A 20262-nucleotide genomic window follows, 5' to 3' on the forward strand; every position below is an offset into this window, starting at 1 on the left:
GAACTAAAGGGCAACACCTTGTCGCAAAAAAACAAAAATTTAAGAAAACAAAAATAAATAAACAAATAAACCAATGCTATTGAACATTCTACGCAAACATTCTACATTGAGCTACATTCCCAGCCCTCAAATTAGATCTTGAAAGCATTTGACATAACTTTTGCTACATTATTTTACTTCTACATATTTAAAGTGAACATGTCCACAAAGCAATCTAAACACATAAAACAACAGATTTCATGAAAGTATGTTAAACCAACCCCGGCATAATAACAACTTTTAAAATAATACACCTTCACATTCATGCTGTTATGGACAACAGTAATTAATACAACCACCAAAAGCAATCATTGTAGGAACACTGGTAATTTTTATAGCTTGGCAAATTATCAAGTACCTGCTGGTTATTAATTTTCAAACATATGGGAGCTCTGTGGTAATACACATTAAATTGATTCTCTTCGACAAATATGGTACAATGAAAAAATGAACTATTAATCCACATCATAATAAATCATTCAACTCATTCATATTTTTACCAATGTATAACATAAACAGTCTTTCACACAGAAACTAATTAGAAACTTTAGCAAAACATGTTTACATACCCATGAAATTTAAGCCATTATTCCCTCTATAGCCTTGTGTGTACAATACAGTTATTGGTATATAAGTTGCTAAACTTTTATTTCTTTAAAACTAGATCCACAAATGTACTTAAGTTCTTGAACAAACAGGACTATAATTTATAAATGATGAGTATCTCAAATTAACTAGAAAACAACTGAAAGATGAGTAGTTTTCAATCAATTTAACTAATTTCATTAAAATATGGCTGTCTTGTAGTAATGTCATTATATGTCAAATTTAAAAGTAATTTTGTAAATTATTTTGGAAGTTAAAAGATTTGCACACATTTCATTTGTAGTCAGCTTTCCCTAATTAGTTTATAAATTAGTAATTCTCTAGTCTTCTAAAATTTTATGCTGCGTTTTTGAAGGAAAATAGATTACAAAAATCTAACATAAGTAACATTTAGATTTCTTATTGATTTTATTACATTAATGATCTGATTACCTATGTCGATGACGACCTAGCTTCAAAATCACTACATTTTTATATGTTAATAGTCATGAAATACAAAAGTAATCTAAATTAGAATTAAATATCCTAAAATGCTATTATTATTCAATAATCTAAATGGAAATTCACATAAAATTATGTGATCTGCTAACGCTATGGACTTCCATGCCACATTTCCACTCCAAAAGAAACCCTAGAGTGGTATGCTATATGTACACTACAGAATGAAAATCTTCTACAGAGATACCATACTGAAAAAAAAAGAATACAATAAAATATAAAGACAATGTTAATAGAAGTTTATAAAATATTAATCAGAAAATACTAAGGTTCTGCAACTTAGAAAAAAATCTATAATCTATATTAACAAAAGTAATATATTGAGCATCACCATGCAGGAATATTCTTCCTGAAATATGTTGTCATATTTAAAACTGTCTGTGCAAAAATATATATATGTTTGTGTAGGGATTAGTAAAGAACATAAATACTTGCCAAAAGTGTTCTCTTCTTTCCCTACTATATATAAATCTGGAGCCATTCTAAAGTTGAATATAAAAAGATATGTTATACTGTTGACTACAGAATAATACTACAGTTTTATTGCCATTTAAACAAAGAAGCCATAACAGTTAAATGAGCTCAAGAAATAGGTTTCAGTATCACTAGGTGCCAGCTGTAAAGAGTTATGGCTAATTGAATATGGAACTCCTGCTTAATCAGATAACTGCTCTGCTATTTCCAAATGAAATGCCATTTCCATACTGTCTGAAAATGGCCTGTTTTATTGGTAACCAGAGAAAACAATATAAACTGTAAATAACATTAAATGCTCTGTTTACCCATTCCAGGCACTGAAGTAGCAGGGGATCCAAGACGTCTTGGTAACATGTTTGATGGAAGGCCTGGAGTAACAGTTCTTTCTGGTGGTCCACCAGGGGCTGAAGAGTCCTTTGATGGTCCAGGAGATACTGGAACTTGTTGAGGAGGTCCCTGATTAGAGTTTGTTGGTGGTGGAGAAAGGTTTCTTTGAGCAGCCGTTCTCTGACGAATCTCTGAGAAGAATCAACATACTAAATTTAATATCCAAATACCATTTAGCCGATATGATGACATTTATTAAAATTTTGTAATATTAAAAGGCATTGTAGGGTCAAAATTGCTTATAATAAGGAATCTATAAAATTTAACACTGAAAACAGAGTGCTCAGTTTCTGAACCTACAATTCAACTGTACATATTTATGTCCACATCTTGATCCATCTAATATCACTTTTCAAAATAAATTCAATATAATAAAATAAACATCCAATTATGGGTCACACTTTTTACATTAAATCTTCCTGCTTATGATAAAGGAAAGAAAGCTGATCAGAATAAGTGAAAACTCCCAATATCTGATTTGTTTCTCTAGATTAAAAATAACTTTAAGAAATAAGTGAATATATACACTCTAGAATTATGAAATAATCTAAGTAGTCATAGAAATGCTGAAAAAGTATTCTTTACTATTTAGGTATTACTCCTATTCTCCTTTATACTATTGCTATTTTTTTGAAAAATTTTTTGCCAATACATTCAATAAAGGAAAACTTCCAGTTTCCTCACAAATAAATCTTACTTTAGTTACAGAAATTACTGTATAAAATTTTCTATAACAGGAGTCAGAAAACTGCCAAACCCAGGCTTCTGTATGTTTCTGTAGTTTTACTGGAAAACAGTCCTGCTCTTTTGTTTACATATTGTCTATGGTTGCTTTCACCGAGTTTAGTAGTGACAAAAGAGACAATATGGCTCTCAAAGCCGTTTACTCTCTGGCTCTTTCATGACTCCTACTCAATAATATAAAATTAAACTCTAACATTCCCTATTCCAATCATATGTTACTTGAATGTCAACAGTAAGATCTCAAATAAAGAAGCCCTTACAACTTTTTAATTCTATGTATCATTAAATTTTCACAAATTCTAAATTAGCAACAGAAATTAAAGATGTAGCTAAAGCATTAATGGTAAAAATGCATACTTCCTGAAGCTAAACACTTTAGACTGGGACACCATATGACAAACTTTCATAAGAATGTTGTTCCAAGTTTATAGCTCTAGTGTCATATCTTAGTCCACCACAATCTTATTTACTTGTTAAGGACTTGGACCTTGTAGAAAGGTTTGGTTGGAATCCTGGTTCTAGCTATGTGACCTAAGATAGGCTTGATAAATCTGTTTATCTGTAAAATTAACTTCTTAACTCAAAAAATTGTTTGAGGATTAGACAATGTGTGTTGACTGCTAACATTTACTGAAAACTTAATTCAGATGACAGTGATTTCACACAACTAAGCATTTTCTTTTTCTTTTTATGGTGATGAGAATTGAACCTGGAGCCTTGTGCATGCTATGGAAGCACTCTGCCACTGAGCAATACCCCAAGCCCCTCCAAGGCATTTTTAAATTATTTTACCTATAATTACTGGGACCAACAAATTTTCTAATTTAGTCTCTAACAAGATAACACAATAAAAAAATTATAAGCATATTATCATTATATAAGTGGAACCATGTTTGTATCTTGCTATTTTCCATGTAGTTTATGTAGAAAATATCAGATATTACCTGAATTAATCATACCCTAACATTTCCTACATATTAGCTGGTTACCTAATTAATTCTTACAAAGAATACTTATTAGGGAGTTACACATTAGGAAAGCCATTAAATGTACAAAAGATACTGAAATCAATAAAATCATACTAAGATTTGATAATTTAAACTGTTAATTGAAAAATAAGCCATCAAATACTATAAGTCACTTTTAGACAATTTTCAGGTAATGTATAGCTCAAAAATTACACCTTTCATATAGATAAATAAAAGTTTAGTATACATTAGGCTATACTGAAAGTAGCCATTATAGTTTTACTTCTTAAACAAAAATTTAAGACTGCTTCCTGAGAATGTGCCTTTAAACTGTAAAATATTAACTAACATGCCTTTAATATCAGTCACATGCTACTAAAAGGTGAGGTCCATAACTAGTTGACAAAGGACATCATGTCTAGCAGTCCATAAAAAACTCTTAGCTTAATAATTCTAAATTTAAATATAGGCAAAGAGAAAAAAAGTTACAGAAAAGTCATGAACAGAAATAAATGTAGTTTTACCATTTTCAAAGGAAAAGTAGATTATAAAGGATTACTATTATTATGAATAGTTTTAAACAGCTAGCCACACAGTACCAAATGCATATTTGGTAAAATGTTATTAAATATTCTTTAGTATCAAATTAGAAATATCTACGATTTATCTACTCTTAGCTACTTGACACAAATGTTTTATATTACTGTAAATAAAGTGTCTAGTACTCAAAAAAGCAGTCATATTGTTTATTCAATATTTTCTACATTTAAATGTAAAATACAATCCTCAAAAAAAGTTACCAAGCATTGTACATTGATCAAAATATCATAAGGAGTAATCCATAATGTCAATTCTTGATCAGCGGATGGCTTAACATTATAATCAATGATCAATCAATGATTCAAAAAAAATCACACTCACCAAGTATGAGGACAAGACCCTACTAGTTTTAAATTTAAAATCTAGCAAACAGAATCAAAATGAGATTTTTAAAAAATGACTAACAGACTTTAGGTTCACACTTTTCATAATTTTAACTCCTCTTTTTATTTCATTGTACATGCAAATCTTTTTCAAGTTCATGACATTTCTCAATTCAGCTTCTTCATGAGACTACTTACCCATATGGTTCTTGTAAAGATTAAATGAGAAAATCAACACAAAGAGTTTAGCCAGAACACATGAAAAGTACTTAATAACAACAGCTGTTAGTAGTGCAAACATAAAGGTTCCAGAAATTACAATGAATCAACAGCTAAGCAACCTAGAATTTCTAAAGTAATTATATAGCTAATAATTTACACATTAAAAGTTTTCAAAACATTATTTGTTAAGTTGTGTAAACTTACAATTTACATGAAAATTTAAGTATAAAACTATTTTGCTATTCAACCATTATTGAGATAAAAGTTTTGCATAATACAAATAATTATCCCTTCTTTATTAAGTCAACCAGGTAGCTACAATGTTCACATCAACCTTAACTCCTAGCTTAATACTGATGGAAGTAATCTGCTTAACATTTTAAAAAGACCGCAAGACAATGAATCACTCACAGATCCTCATCTGAAACAATCTTAGAACATGTAACACAGGCACTTTCCTTACAGCGAGTCTCAAAGTTTTGGCAGGCATCTAGATAACAACATCTTCACTCTCCCCACTTTCCAAATCTAACTGCCATCAAGGTCAGTCAATCTTCTCCTGAATTATCTCTTAAACCTCTTTTCTCTTCAACTACATTGCCATAACTTTACCAGTGCAGACCTTTATCTCTTACCTACAATATATAATATCCTAATTGATCTCCATGTTTCAACTTCACTCACTCTTCAATCCTTCTCCACATTACCAAGAAAAATGTTCTTAATCTAAAATTCAAAACCTCTAATGGCTTTCCAAACAGTATATAACATAAAGTCTCACTCTATAATGTTGCATACAAAGTTTTCTGTAATGATTCCTCATTCACACTGAATCCTATCTCCCTGTTTCAGGGATAAGAATCCTATCTTTGTCAGGGATAAGGCACTATTTGCAGTACCTAAAAGTACTACCTTGTACATCTTCTTTACCTGAAAAATTTCCCACTCCCATTCTCAAAGAAAACTATTGTGACTCATGCCTACCTTCTACATTAGTTGTGGTCCATATATATTAGACTGTTTATTTACATGTATACACCTCTTTTAACCAAGACATAATAGGGAGGAACAGCAACTTTAAAGCCTCAGGATGTGGCAAAGTAATTGCCACAGGGTATGAACTTAATAAAAGTCTATGTAATAAATCTATTTTCATCCTATATTTCAATTTTAAATTTCCAACTGCCCATTAACAAATTTACATAGTGTGATAAGCAGATTAGTGGCCTCCCAAAGATGTCCATAGCCTCATCCCCGGAACCTGTAAATATGCCATGTAACACTGCATTCATTAGTAAAAACCTCAAGCCTGGTTAAAACCAACTATTTGCCTGCTCCATACCTACACCCACACAGGTGAACATACAAAAGAATCGTGTTTTAATTCATGACCAGAATTTTTTTTTTTTAGTTCTTTTATTGGTACATTTTAGGTATACAATTCATTTACATTTATCATTGGGTGTTTGTACCTGTACATGATGTATCTTTGTTCTTATTTTTTCCCCATTACCTGTGCACCCTTCACTCCCTCCTCCCTTCCCTATTTACATAGGCATCATTTCCATTTTTTGTTCTTTTCTCATAGTTTTTCCTTTCCCTCTTTTCCTTTCCCCTTCCCCTCCCTTCACCCCTTCATCTTTGGACCTTTTTTCCTATTTCAAATTATCAATTACTCATTTTAATCATTTTAACCCTTGTTTACACTATCAGTTTCTCACACTAGAGAAACTATTTGGTATTTACACGTGTGTCCTATTTATTTCACTTAAGAGTATGGCCTCAATATACATCCATTTAGCTATAAATGACTCTAGTTTTTCGTTCTTTATGGCTGAGTAGTACTCTATTTTATAAAAAAAAAAACACATTTTCTTTATCCACTCTCCAGTTGATGGGCACTTGGGCTGCTTCCAAGCTTTAGCTATTACAAACTGTGCTGCTATGAACATGGGTGCACATATATCACTGTGGTATGATTCTTTTAATTCTTTGGGGAAGATCCCCAGCAGTGGAATAGCTGGGTCAAATGGGACTTCCGGTCCTAGTTCTTTGAGGTATCTCCATACTGATTTCCACAGTGGTTGTACCAGTCTGCACTCCCACGAGCAATGGAGAAGAGTTCCTTTCTCCCCACACCCCCACCAGCATTTGTTATTGGTCGATTTCTTTTTTTTTCTTTTTTTTTTTTTTTGGTACCGGGGATTGAACTCAGGTCCTTGCGCTTGCGAGGCAGGCAGCGGAACCACTGAGCTAAATCCCCGGCCCCCACTGGTCGATTTCTTGATAGCAGCCATTCTTTCTGGGGTGAGGTGGAATCTCAGTGTTGTTTTCATCTGCATCTCTCAAATGACCAGTGATGTTGAACATTTTTTCATATATTTGTTTGCTGCTTTTATTTCTTTGTCTGTTCATTTCAGATACCCATTTTTGAATTGGGTCTTTGAATTTGGGGGGTCTGATTTTTTTCAATTCTTTATATATTCTAGATAGTAGTCATTTGTTTGAGGTACAGCTGCTAAAAATTTTTTCTCATATTGTAGGTTGTCTGTTAGCTCTGCTGGTGGTTTCTTTTGCCGTGCAAAAGCTTTTTAATAAGATGAGATCCCAGTTATTGATTCTTTCTGCTAGTTCCTGTGCTGCTGAGGTTTTGTTCATGAAGTCTTTTCCTATGCCAATGTCAAGAGTTCTACCTAACTTATCTTCCAGCAAGTTTAGTGTTTCTGTCTTCATATTTAGATCTTTAATCCACTTCAATCTTAATTTAGTGCATGGTGATAGGTATGGGTCTAGTTTTAATCTTTGGCAGGTTGAAATCCAGTTTTTCCAACACCATTTATTAAATAGGTTATCTTTCCTCCAATGATGGTGGTTGGCTCCTTTGTCAAAGATGAGGTGGCTGAGTATGTCTGGAGTTGTTTCTGCATCTTCTAATCTATTCCACTGATCCTCAGGTCTGTTTCTTTGCCAGTACCATGCTGATTTTATCACAGTAGCTTTGTAGTATAGTTTCAAGTTGGAGACTGTGATACCCCAAGTCATGTCTCTGTTGCTTAGAATTGCTTTAGCTATTCTAGGTCTCTTATGGTTCCAAATGAATTTTTGGATTGTTTTCTCTAGTTCCGTGAAGAATATTGTTGGAATTTCAGTCGGCATTGCATTGAATCTATATAGTAGTTTTGGAAGTATAGCCATTTTCACTATACTGGTTCTTCCTACCCAGGAGCAAGGGATGTCTTTCCATTTTCTTGTATTCTCTTCAATCTTTTTTCAGAGTGCTGTAGTTTTCAGTGTAGAGGTCTTTTGCTTCCTTTGTTAGATTGATTCCTAGATATTTCCTTTTTTTTAGATGCTATTGTGAAAGGAATTGTTTCCCTAATTTCTCTCTCAGTGAGTCTGTTATTTGTGTACAAGAAGGCTATTGTTTTTTGAGTGTTGACCTTGTATCCAGCTACTCTACTGAATCTGTCAATTAAGTCTAGAAGTCTTTTGGCAGAGTTTTTTGGGCATGACCAGAATTTTAAGCAGCTCTTTGGATACCCTGGCATTTCTATATTTCTCTAATCCATTTATTCCCTCATTCTGCTAGAGAATTTCATGCTCCCAACTACACCTCCCTAAACCTCACCCTTATCAAGAAATCACACACAACAGGAAGATAATTTCCTCTACCTACCTATATCTACCGCATGCTGTCAGTCAGCCCTGATTACTACAAAGGAATTGTCATATTCCTATCAAAAGCCAAATTCTCCATTTATAAACTAGATCCCTTCTCACCTATTCATGGACACCTCTCAATTGTCTCTACTCTCTCCTGTTGTTACCAATTCATGTCTTTTAGGCAATTCCTAGAAGCACACAAACATGTTGTTATTCTTTCATACAGTATGTTTGCTCCCATAGAGAGAATGCTTCCTCCTCCAGCCATCAATTTCACCACTTTTGTTTTCTTTTTTGAGACAGAGTCTTGCTATGTAACCCAAACTTTCCTCAAATTCACGGCGTTCTTCCTGTGTCAGCCTCCTGAGTGCTAGGATTACAGATGTGCACCACCATGCCTGGCTATTTCTCTGCTTTTACTCAAATGAGTTGTTTCTCATTGTTTCAAAACCTTCTGCCATCCAATTCTTTCTTTCTTTCTTTCTTTCTTTCTTTAAGGTACTAGGGATTGAAATCAGGGCCTTGACACTTGCTAGGCAAGCACTCTAATGCTAAAGTACACCTCCATCCCTTTTTAACTGTTTTACTTTTATTTTGAGACAGTGCCTTTGCTAAGTTGCCCAAGCTGGCTTCAAACTTAAGATCCTCCTGCCCTACCCTCCCAAGTAGCTGGGATTACAGTGGTGCCTGACTCTACTGTCATCCTTTCTAATGGTTCTGTGACATCCCTCTACCAATACTGTTCAAGGTCTCTAAGGACTTCCATATTACTAAAATCAGTAGTTCTCAACCTTTGATTTATTTGGCAGCAGTATTTGTCACAGATGATCACTACCTTGAGACATTCTCTTCACTTAAGTGTCCAGCTGTACACTCTCTTGGGTTTCCTATCTCACTGGCCATTTCTCAAGTTTATTTCACTGCTTCTTCTTCTTCTTTTCCCTAACATTTTGATATTAGAGTACACAACACAAGGCCCTTGGGTCCTCTTTCTTCAGTTATTTCTTAGTAACCTCATCCAGTTTTATGGGGTCTTTATTTCTATTTTCTTGGCGTGTGTGTGTGTCTGTGTGTGTGTATGTGTGTGTTTTGCCAGGGCGCTTTTCACATGCTAGGCAAGCATTCTAACACTGAGTTTTACTCCTACCCCCCAGTACCATGGTTTTAATATCATTACATACAGTACTAAGGACACCCAAACATATCTCCAGCACAGATAATTCCTGTTGGTCTGACTCATATTCAAATGCTTTCTTAAAAGTTCTAGTCAGCCGAGCATGGTGGCACACGCCTATAATCCCAGTACTTGGGAGGCTGAGGCAGGAGGATAACCATGAGTTCAAGGCCAGCCTGAACTACACAGAAAGATCCTGACTCAAAAAACAAAAACCAAAATAAAACAAAAAAAAAGCTCTAGTCAAATGTCTAACAGGTATCTCAAATATATCTAAAATCAAACCCAGTTTTTTTACCACCCCATCTCAGCCTCCTTCCAAAAAATGATCCTTTTACAGTTTCCATAATCTTATTCAGTGGCGATTCCATCTTTTCAGTTACTCTATACCCAAAATCCTTCGGGTCATCCATAGCACCTTCTCTGATTCTGTGTCTAACCCATCAAGAAATGTTTGAGGTTCTACCTTCAAGATATATACAGAATATGCTTAAGTCACTTTAAGCTAGTGGCAGTGGGGTTCAGGTAGAGATTATATTAAAATTTTTAAATAGGTTTTCACTTCCAATGTTACTAACCAAGATTCAAGCTACCTCCAGTGCTTGCCTAGATTACTGCAACAGCTTCCTAAATAGTCTTACTGCTTCCACCTTTGCTCCCTTTGCAGCAGCTTCTCAAATATTAACCTTCCTTTAAGACACAATACTGTAGATTGTGTCGATCCTCTGCTCAAAAGTAAACAAAATTAAAAAAAAAAAACCTAAATGAAACTGAAAACTGAAGTTCTTACCATGCTCCACAGTCTACAAGGCCTCACACAAGATGGTCCCTTGTTACTTCTCTTGCTGCCTCTCTACCACTCTCACCCTTGCTCCATCCAGTCCAGGCCTACTGGCCTTGCTATTTCTAGAGCACTCTGGACATGCTCATCACTCTGAGTCTGGGCTCTTACTGATTCTTCTGTCTGGAATGTTCTTCCCTCAGATATCTCCTCCACAGCTCACACCTTCACTTTTCTCCTATTGATCAACTGTTACCTTGCAAGTGAGATCTTCATCAATAACTCTATTTAAAACTTCAGTCTGGTTGGGGAATGAAACTCAGTGGGAAAGCACTTGCCTAGAGCACACTAGGCCTTGGATTCAATCCTCAGTACTGAGAAAAAAATAAATTAAAATCTGCCCTCATTCTAGGCATCCTTTATTTTCTTCTATCTAAAATTAATTTATTATCTATCTACTCTCAACAAAGGAAAAGAAAGTTTTTTGTCTGTTCTGTTCACTATGATATCTCCAGGGCTTCTAACAGATAGTAGATATTCATGAAACATTTATTGGAAAAAATGAATAAATCAAAAATTAGTACATAAAAACCAAATTAAGTTCTGTACCCTATTAAAATACTGAAAAGAAATTTAATTTTTCACCATCCCTAAGTTTCTACATTTCTTTATTCCACAGAAGCTGTTCAGAATGTACACTGTGGCAAATACCATTTTTCATTTAAATCCAAATTTTATTACTTTTTACTCTAACAAGAAATAAAATCTGTCTTCTAATCTATGATTTTTTTAGAACTAGAATAAATACTAAACATCTAAATAGCAAATAAGTCTATTTAATGTGTAAACATACAGATATCGTTTATTTAATCTTCATATAAAATAACAACTCTGGCTAGGATTAAGATCAGTTCTCTATTAGGGCTGGGGATTTAGCTCAGCGGTTCCAGCACCTGCCTCACAAGCGTAAGGTCCCGAGTTCGATCCCCCGTACCAAAAAAAAAAAAAAAAGACAAGTTCTCTATTAAAGAGAAAAGATCAGGGCAAAACTTTCAAGGTCATCATAAACAAAGAAAATCTGAGATACAATAACAACCAAAAGAAGGTGAAGACAAGACAACTGAATGTAATGTGGCATCCAGATGGGAACCTGGAACTGCAAAACGACATTACATGAAAACTAAGGAAGTTTGAATCAACTACAGACTTTAGTTAACAATAATGTATCATACAGCTACAAATGAACTATGTTGACATAAGATGTTAATAGGGGAAACTGTGTTACAAGAGTAAATGAGACCTCTATACTGTCTTTGAGTAAGGGGGAATTTAAGAACAGATGGGTTGTCAAGTAAGCATGATACTCTTTTAGTGTAAAACCTACGCAAATCAAAGAATATTATGCTCAAAATTTATAATCAATGTAAGCACAGAATATATCATTAACAACTTAGTAATACAAAATAAAAGAAAGATTCCCTTCTACACATGAATCACAGTTCTGGTTCAGCTATCATGCAAGAAAGCTAGTAAAATAAGGATACAACAATTATATTCACTTGGAAGAGATCTTTTCAAAGGCCAAGGGTGTACATATGTATATCATTTAATACTTTTATTCCACTTTCTGTTAAATTCAAAAACGGGCTAAAGTCAAAATACCAAATTAGAGAAAGAGAAAGAGAAAGAGAAAGAGGAAGAGGAAGAGGGAGAGAGAGAGAGAGAGAGGGAGAGGGGAGGGAGAGGGAGAGAGAGAGGGGGAGAGAGAGAGAGAGAGAGAGAAAGAGAGAAAGAAAGAGAGAAAGAGAAAGAGAAAGAGAAAGAGAAGAGACAGGCAGGTAGCAAGTATGAGAACAATGGTTCAGCAAAGAAATACTTAGATTCAAATTGACAGAAGCTGACATCTTAAACAAAATCAATGACTAAGTCACCTATAAAAATGATTAGGAAAACTGAAAGATACTAAACAAGATTAAATTAAAGCTAAAGTATAATTTTTAAAAAGTAGAACAAAGCTTGGGTATCACTTTGAATTTTTTTTAAAGTTAAGAAAAACTTCAACACTAATTAATTACAATACCCCTAGAACAGTGAGAGATACTAGCATAATATATAGCAGAAGAAATGATTTTTTAAAAATAGGTTTTAAGCTTCTTAGAATCAAAAACCATATTATTGTCATCTCTTTATTCCCCAGGGTGCCTGCACATAAGTCATTCAACACATTTTTTACATGAATGATTTATTTATATTATAACTAAATGTTGACTCTCCCTAAAAGAATATCCAAAAGCAGCGCCACAAGAACCCAAAGCACAGAGACCATAATGGTTTTCTATAATTACAATATGACATTGGAAGGAAAAAATTTATTTGGGTTTCAGAAGTTTCTAAGGAAACTAAGATTTTTAAATTCTTGAAACAACTTATGTTGCCTAAATATGAAAAATTCTTAAGAATTTTTAGTAAAGGGCAGCATAAAAGTTTGATTTTTTTAATATAAACTTATTTTAAGCAACAGCAATACCTTTCTGTTTTGTTTTTGGGTCATTTTGTTTTGTTTTGTTTTTTTGAAACAGGATCTCGCTATACAGTTCAGGCTGGGCTTGAACTCACTATGTAGCCCAGGCTGGCCTCAACTCACAGCAATCCTCCTGCCTCAGCTTCCCAAGTGCTGGGACTACAAGTGTGCACCACCACACCTGGCAGCAATAGCTTTCTGCAAAATATTACATTTTAAAAATATATTCATTAAGGTTATTTTTCTTTGCACCAAGTATTATATATTTTGAAGTGATTACTATAGTCACGCTAATTGACACATCTATTATCTTATAGTTACCATTTTTCAATTTGCAGTTAAGAACACTTATGATCTACTCTTTCTGCTTATTTCAAGTATATTATACATTACTGCTAACTAGAGTCACCACATTGCACATTAGATTTCTAGAAGTCACATTTATCTACATAACTGAAACTTTGTACCCTCTGACCAATATGTTCCCATTTTCCCCACTCCTTTTCAACCCTGGAAACAACCATTCTACTCTCTGCATCTATGAATTCAATTGAAAAATAGTACCCAATATACAAAAATGTTTTAGAAATTATAGAAGCTTGGTCTATTGGCCAAAACTTTTCTATAATATATTAAAATAAGCAATAACAGTAGAAAATTTTATGAAAAATAAAAATGTCATTCCAAGTATAAATATAATTTATTCTAATCACTTATAATTTAATAATATATTATAATCACTTGGTTTTATCAAACAATCTTTAAAAAAGCACAGGCTAATAACATCTATAACTAAAATCCTGCTTAAGGATGACTGGGGTAGATGGTATTCTTTCCACACAGCCTGCCAACCAGAAAATCTAAAACTATGTCTTATTTAATATCCATTGCCTTTTGAATATTCATAGAAAGATTTATTTTTCAAAGTTCTAAATGTCATCATAACTTTTCAAACCAGGCTATAATTCTCATGAGTTGCAAGAATGGAAGTTATATATTTAAAAGTAGTTAAGTTCTACATTGCAATAAAAGCCTTACAAATTCTATTATTAGATTCTAGAGAAAAGAACAAAGATGAAAACCAATACAAACTCAATATTGTCAATCTTGGAAATATTTTATGTAACCACTTCTAAAATCTTACATAATATTGAATAATGTAATACTGATGGCTAATAACATGATAATACAACTTGAAAAGAGTATTTTGTAGTAGCGATTTTATTTTCTTCTCATTTCTAAATTATTTTATTCTTTTTCTAAATAAAGGTGTTGAGAAATGGGCCCGGGATTTAGCTCAGTGGCACCGCGCCTGCCTCACAAGCTCAAGGTTGTGAGTTAGACCCCCGGTACCAAGAAAAAAAAAGTGTTGATAAAAAACTTTAGATTTGACAACTTCATCATATTCTCCAAGAATAAATCATAGGTCTGGGGTGCAACTCAGCAGTAGTATTTGTCTAGCATGACCAAGGCCCCTAAGTTTGATTCCCAAGACTAATGAAGTAAAATAAATCATAAAATGTAAGAGTTTTCATAAGATATTCAAGAGATTATTATTTGAAAGGGAAGAAATCTTACAAAATATTGATAAAATTACATAAATTTCAAAAATTAAAGCTAACTACATATTTTAATTATATACTTTAAGCAATTATTCAGTATTCTACTTATTAACATGTTTCTATAAGATTAAAATGAAATAAAATTATTGCCATCTATCCTAAATGATATCTCAAATTACCAAGTTAACATAAAAGCATTCTAAATAACTTTTTACACACCACCAACACACTTGGGCACTCACTTGGGTAAATATGGATCTTCCCAAAAGCAGCAGCAGTTTTTACAAAGTTATTTACCTTGTCCAGGTCTTGCAGTCACAGCTGCTCCGGCAGATGGCGGCTCCAACTCCTGTTGATTACAATAATGTTACTACAGTGGCCTAACACAAGCAGTTCATAATAAAATAGCAGTGACATCACAGTCTTACCTTTGCTTTCTTCGAATCTGGATCAAACCTTTCAAGAATTAATTTAGCTGCCTTATAAGTTTCTTTTTCCATGACTTCTTCAAGCTAGAAACAAAAATCTCCATAAATTGTCATGTTTTAAACAAACACACACACACACACACAAACAGACACACATACACAGCACACAACTTATTTTTCTAAGTACCGGTCTTAAAATAAAGGGAGCAAAAGCCTTCCTCCCTCTGTTTTTCCCCCACTTAGGTGCAGCACAAAATATACGCAGGCAGAATGGAAGACTTCCTCCAATCAAATAATTAAAATCTAGGGCCGGGGATTTAGCTCAGTGGTTTCAACGCCTGCTATGCAAGCGCAAGGACCCGAGTTCGATCTCCGGTACCAAAAAAAAAAAAGTAACAATAATAATAATTAAAATCTAGATTTTAAAATGGCTTCTAACCTCTAATATGTTACTTGTATTTAACAGCTTTACTGGAAGGAAATACCAAATATTGCTAATTGTTTACATATAATGAGAAGAATAATTACATGCACCAACTTCAATAATGGAATGTGCAAAAATCTATCAGCCATCATTATTGGAAGTTATTAGACATGACAAGCAAATGACAGGCAATTCCTCAGATTTATTTCCTCATAGCACTTAATGCTATTAATTTAAAGAAAGTCGTTAGCCAAGAGCTTTACAAAATAAAATCTCTGGGCCAATTAAGTGTTGTCAGCATCGATTTTAGATTATTTATTAGCAGAAGCAATTAGCTTGCTGCAAATACAGTGAAAACTCACTCACTGGGAGAACAGCCATGGAATTTGCTCAAATGACTTTAAAAGGTAAAGCCCTCCCCAGGCCACAGCAACTCCACCACTGCCCTTTTTTTCACACTTAGATTTAAACAGCTTTAGAGGAAAACAACTGAACATAGACTTTAAGTAGAAATTTTACTGAATTCTACGCTTACACTAGGGCCTGTAATTAAAACACTTCATTATTATAGCATTTTATTTACCATGCACTCAAATCACTTTATAGCTTAATATATGGGTTTAATTTTTAAAGTAATCACCAATAAAGTATGATTTTAGCAGTTATAGCCCAATATCAGAAAAAAATTGAACTTTAGTACAAAACAGTCATAGTTATGACAAATACCTAATATGTAAGACAAAATGCTTTTGGAAAAATTGGAGCAGGAACTTTTCCTTCTCAGTGACCACTAATAACCACTTAAATTCATTAAATGTCATATTCATTCCAAAAGATACTTATTTTAAAATGCAACCCAGGGCATGTTTATTGAATTAAAACACAGCTAAAAATACACTGCCACAATAGTAGTTAATACATTCCTCATTAAACACTCAATTCAATATTTAAGAAGCTCAGAGCTTAGACGAATGATTAACCTTAGTTTAGGGAAACTAAAGTGCTTTCCTAATTATTTTAAAATTATGATAAATTCTCAAGACAAGCAAGTTGTATTATCTAATAAAAAAAATAAATCTTTGTAATTTCACAGTATGGAAAAAACTAGGACTGCTGGTAGAGAGAGAGTGTAATAGAATATATCCCTAAATCAACATTATCTACATGGAATATCAAAGAACCAAATCTCTGATCTCTACAAATTAGATTTTTGGTGTTTTAAACCAGTGTTGTACAACACAGCTTTATGTAATGATGGAAATGTTCTACACTGCCACCAATAGAATTCATTAAGCCAGATATGATAAGTAAACACTTAAATATTGTTTGTGTGACTGAGAAACTGAGTTTCTAGTTTTGTTTCATTTTAAGTAATGTAAATTTAAATAGTATCATAGTGCTAGTGGTTACTGATTTAGACAAAACAGGTCTAGATAAAAACTACTGCTCTAAATTTAAAAAGACTAGATACAATTGTGACCTTTAAAATAACATACAAAACTCAGAACCAAAATGCCACTTCAACAAATGACTGTAACTCCTGGTACATTATTCAATGAGTATTTATGTGTGTGCCTATGTTTTATTTATTTATCTTAAATAAAATCATTTTTTAAAGCACCAAAATGTACAAATTCATGCTCATTTTCTTTCGCAGTTATGTCTAACAAAAAGATTCTCATAATAAGCCTAATCCATGCATTTATCTGTACAATGTTTTAAATGAATAGCATGTTTTAAATAGAGTATCAGTGGAAAGAACATGGACTTGAAATTATGAAATCAGAAGAGATCTGGGTTCATGGGCTGGGGCTGTAGTTCAGTAAAGTTCGATCCCCAGCACTGAGGGGAAAAAATGTGGGTTCTAAGCTTATTTCTATTCTTAGAAACACTGAGCAAGTTTGTTAGCCTGTTGCTAGCCTGTTTCTCCTCTTCTACGGAAAATACAGTAATACTTTCTTCATAGCACCATTCTAGAACTTAACTAATGTAGGAGAAAGAGTCCACAACAATGAATAAAATACTGACATAAAATTTTCATTGATACTTCAATTATTCAGAATGGATCTGAAACCTATTAATCCAAGGATTCAGGAATTAAAAATTCGAATTTGTGGGAATTCCTTAAATCACTGAGTTACTATCCTTTTCACAATGTATTTTAAACATACTGATTACTTACATACCGAAGCTTTTACTAAAAGCTTCATGGGCTTTTTTTATTTATAAAGATAAAAAAGGGCTGCCCACTCGGGACCCCTCCTGCCCCTCAGGGGCTTTCCTATCAATAAATATCTTCCTACTTTAAACCTCTGTTATTCCTAGGGGCTCATTCTTCGATTTCTAGAGAACAAGATCTTGGCATATGATATAGTTAACAGGTTGGGAGATATAACATTTCATATTTCATATTTCATATTTCCCACATTACTGGAGGTCCCAGTGAGATACTAATAGGAGGTAAGAATTTACTTTTGACTGTTAAATTGTATTAAGTAACCAAAATTGTCATTTTTGTCAGTCACTGCTTGTGCCTCTTGTAAATGCTTCATACTTTGAGTTCTTATACATTGTTGTTTTGTTAAAATGATGATGTTTCTTTAAAAAAATATTTTACTTTTGTAGACAAAGTTTTGTTTGCTTGATTGACTTGTTAAACAATGCTGAGGAAAAGTAACGTTAGATCGTCATCTAATGGCCTTTACCAATAATTACAAGTAAATTAGAAAATGTACTAAAAATAGGTCTCTGTAAAATCTCGTTTTAAGTTGAAAATATACATGCCTTTGATAAAATGTGGGACCCCAGCTGTCAATTAATAAGGCACTAGGCCGACAGCCGCTCTTAAGACTTGGGGGACAGATTTCACTGAGCAGTCTGGCCCAATCCTCCTCTATACTCTAGAGAAAATGTTGAGCCAGCTCTGCCTCAGTTTCCTCTCTGGTGTGATCTTCCACTGGTGGGGAGGTAAATTTTGCTCTTGAGATTCCCCACTCTCGCCTTTCCAGGCTGACAGTAATGGCTCAGGGGCAAGTTGTCTCAATAACTCACCAAGAGCATGAGAAGAAAAGACCTCCTTTCCTGGTCTCATTTCCAATCTTTCCTGCCAATCTTATACTCTCCTTTGTAAAGGCATGCATGTAAAGTCAGAAAGTATCTCTAAAGTACTCAGTGTCTTTCTCTTAAGAACCTTTAAGTTAAGTCCTTAAAAAATGAGCATTCTTGCCAATGCTGAAGATAGGGAAGTCATTTTCAATCAGGGAACATACACCGTCTCTGGGTTAGATGAGACATAATGGTTTTGTCTGTCCAGGAGAGCACAGAAACTCGATGTCTCCACTTAGTGCTCTGGGCAACAGTCTTCCTTGGGAGACTGACTGCACCTGAGACCCTGTGGAAAGAACCTACTTCTGGGTGAAACTAAAAGGAGCTATTACCATAAGCACAACACTTAAGGGACCAAAACACATTTAGTTTAAGGGAGAATCTTCTCTCTCTTCATAGGTCTGGCTCTTATCATTTATGTATGAGAAAACACTTTGGCTAATAAATTGTAGACTAAATGCTAGCAAGACAGGCAGCTAGATTCCTTTCAGGAGACAGATCTATGATTGTGTGGAACTAGTGAAAACTGGAGTGACAACTGAGAGGTCGTGGTCAGGGCTACTCTCTGGCAGATGCTTGAAGGTCCCCCAGTGGAAACCGGCTCCCAATAGCCCAAATGGGTAATCAGTAGAAAAATCTCCACATAACTATTGTCCCCTAAAACTGGACTCCTCAATGAGGTGAAGGTAACCCTTTCTGTGATCATCACATATCCTCTGTCTCAGAGTGACCTGAAATGATGCTGGTAGGGCCCTTTCTCAAGCCTCCATTAAGAGTTGAGCTATAGGATGGGACTGTTCTCTCTCTGCTAGTAAGATAGACATAAATAGAAAATAGTAACTCAGTAGAGGTTGTTTGACAAATCTTTAATAGGCCAGAAACTCTGAAGCTCTTGGGAATTAACTTTAGAACTCTTTGGCTGCTTTACTACTAGACTGCACCTCTCTAGGAGGCCTTACATGGAACAGCTAACAGAGAAATGGTTTGCATTTGTGCTTTGCTACCTAGGGTTAAAAGGGATCTCAACCAGCTTTTCCCTTCTTCTATGTGCTTGTGGAAACCTGATGAATGTGCCTTGTGAACTCTGAACAATGTGTAGTCTTCGTCTTGCTGCTGGAGGTTATCTAGGTGATCAGATAGCACAGCTGTCTTGGCAGTTTTCTTTGCCAGTTTTCTTCTAAGGCAAAGAACCCCTGAGGGTTTTGTCTGCTTCTGTCTCTAAAAAGCGATCTCTTTTGCAGGAAAAAGGCACAGCCCTTTAATCTATCTGCCTTAGTCTCTCTCAAAGATTTAGAAAATAGTAACTTACATACTTTTGATTATTGGTTTGGCTAACGATGTTTCCTTCAAAAAGACATGATTTTACAACTAAAATCAATTGTATCTTGGGCTTTTGAAATTCATACGAGAGTAAAAACACAAGTTCCCTGGGGAAAGTAGGATTGCATGCTGGGGAAGGGTGGCTACTCCAGTCCAATTTACCTTCTGGCCTCTCTCCAGACAGCAGTCACTTGCCATGGAGCTGTGATCCTAGAGGACGCTCTAGGAGCATAAGGAATCAATCAGAATCATAGGGACACCTTATTTCTGTTTGTTTTTTCCAAAATGTGGGAATGCCAAGTCAAAGTCTCCTACTCCTTTGGAATATATTCTATTTTTTTGGTACCAGGGATCGAACTCGGGTGCTTGTGCTTGCGCAGAAGGCGGTGAAACCACTGAGCTAAATCCTTGGCCTCTAGA

The 20262-nt window shown here is 34.3% G+C and overlaps 1 protein-coding gene across 5 annotated transcripts in view; it reads right to left on the bottom strand.

Moving 5' to 3' along the window:
• The window catches only part of Lnpk (lunapark, ER junction formation factor), a 76941-nt gene that overhangs the window by 16243 nt on the left and 40436 nt on the right, over positions 1-20262 (bottom strand). For all 5 annotated transcript variants that reach the window (XR_015447166.1, XM_004857714.4, XM_004857716.4 and 2 more), the window contains 3 exons: positions 14994-15077; positions 14863-14914; positions 1926-2138 (listed from right to left, as the gene is read on the bottom strand). Coding sequence is in view for 4 of the 5 variants with exons in the window: in XM_004857714.4 (XP_004857771.1) it covers positions 1926-2138; positions 14863-14914; positions 14994-15077 (349 nt within the window). In the remaining variant the exon portion in view is untranslated. The remainder of the gene's footprint in view (positions 1-1925; positions 2139-14862; positions 14915-14993; positions 15078-20262) is intronic.

Source organism: Heterocephalus glaber, unplaced genomic scaffold (genome assembly GCF_053883595.1).
Source record: "Heterocephalus glaber isolate CG9 unplaced genomic scaffold, H.glaber_assembly_v1.0 deba00000347, whole genome shotgun sequence".
Classification (NCBI taxonomy): Eukaryota; Metazoa; Chordata; class Mammalia; order Rodentia; family Bathyergidae; genus Heterocephalus; species Heterocephalus glaber.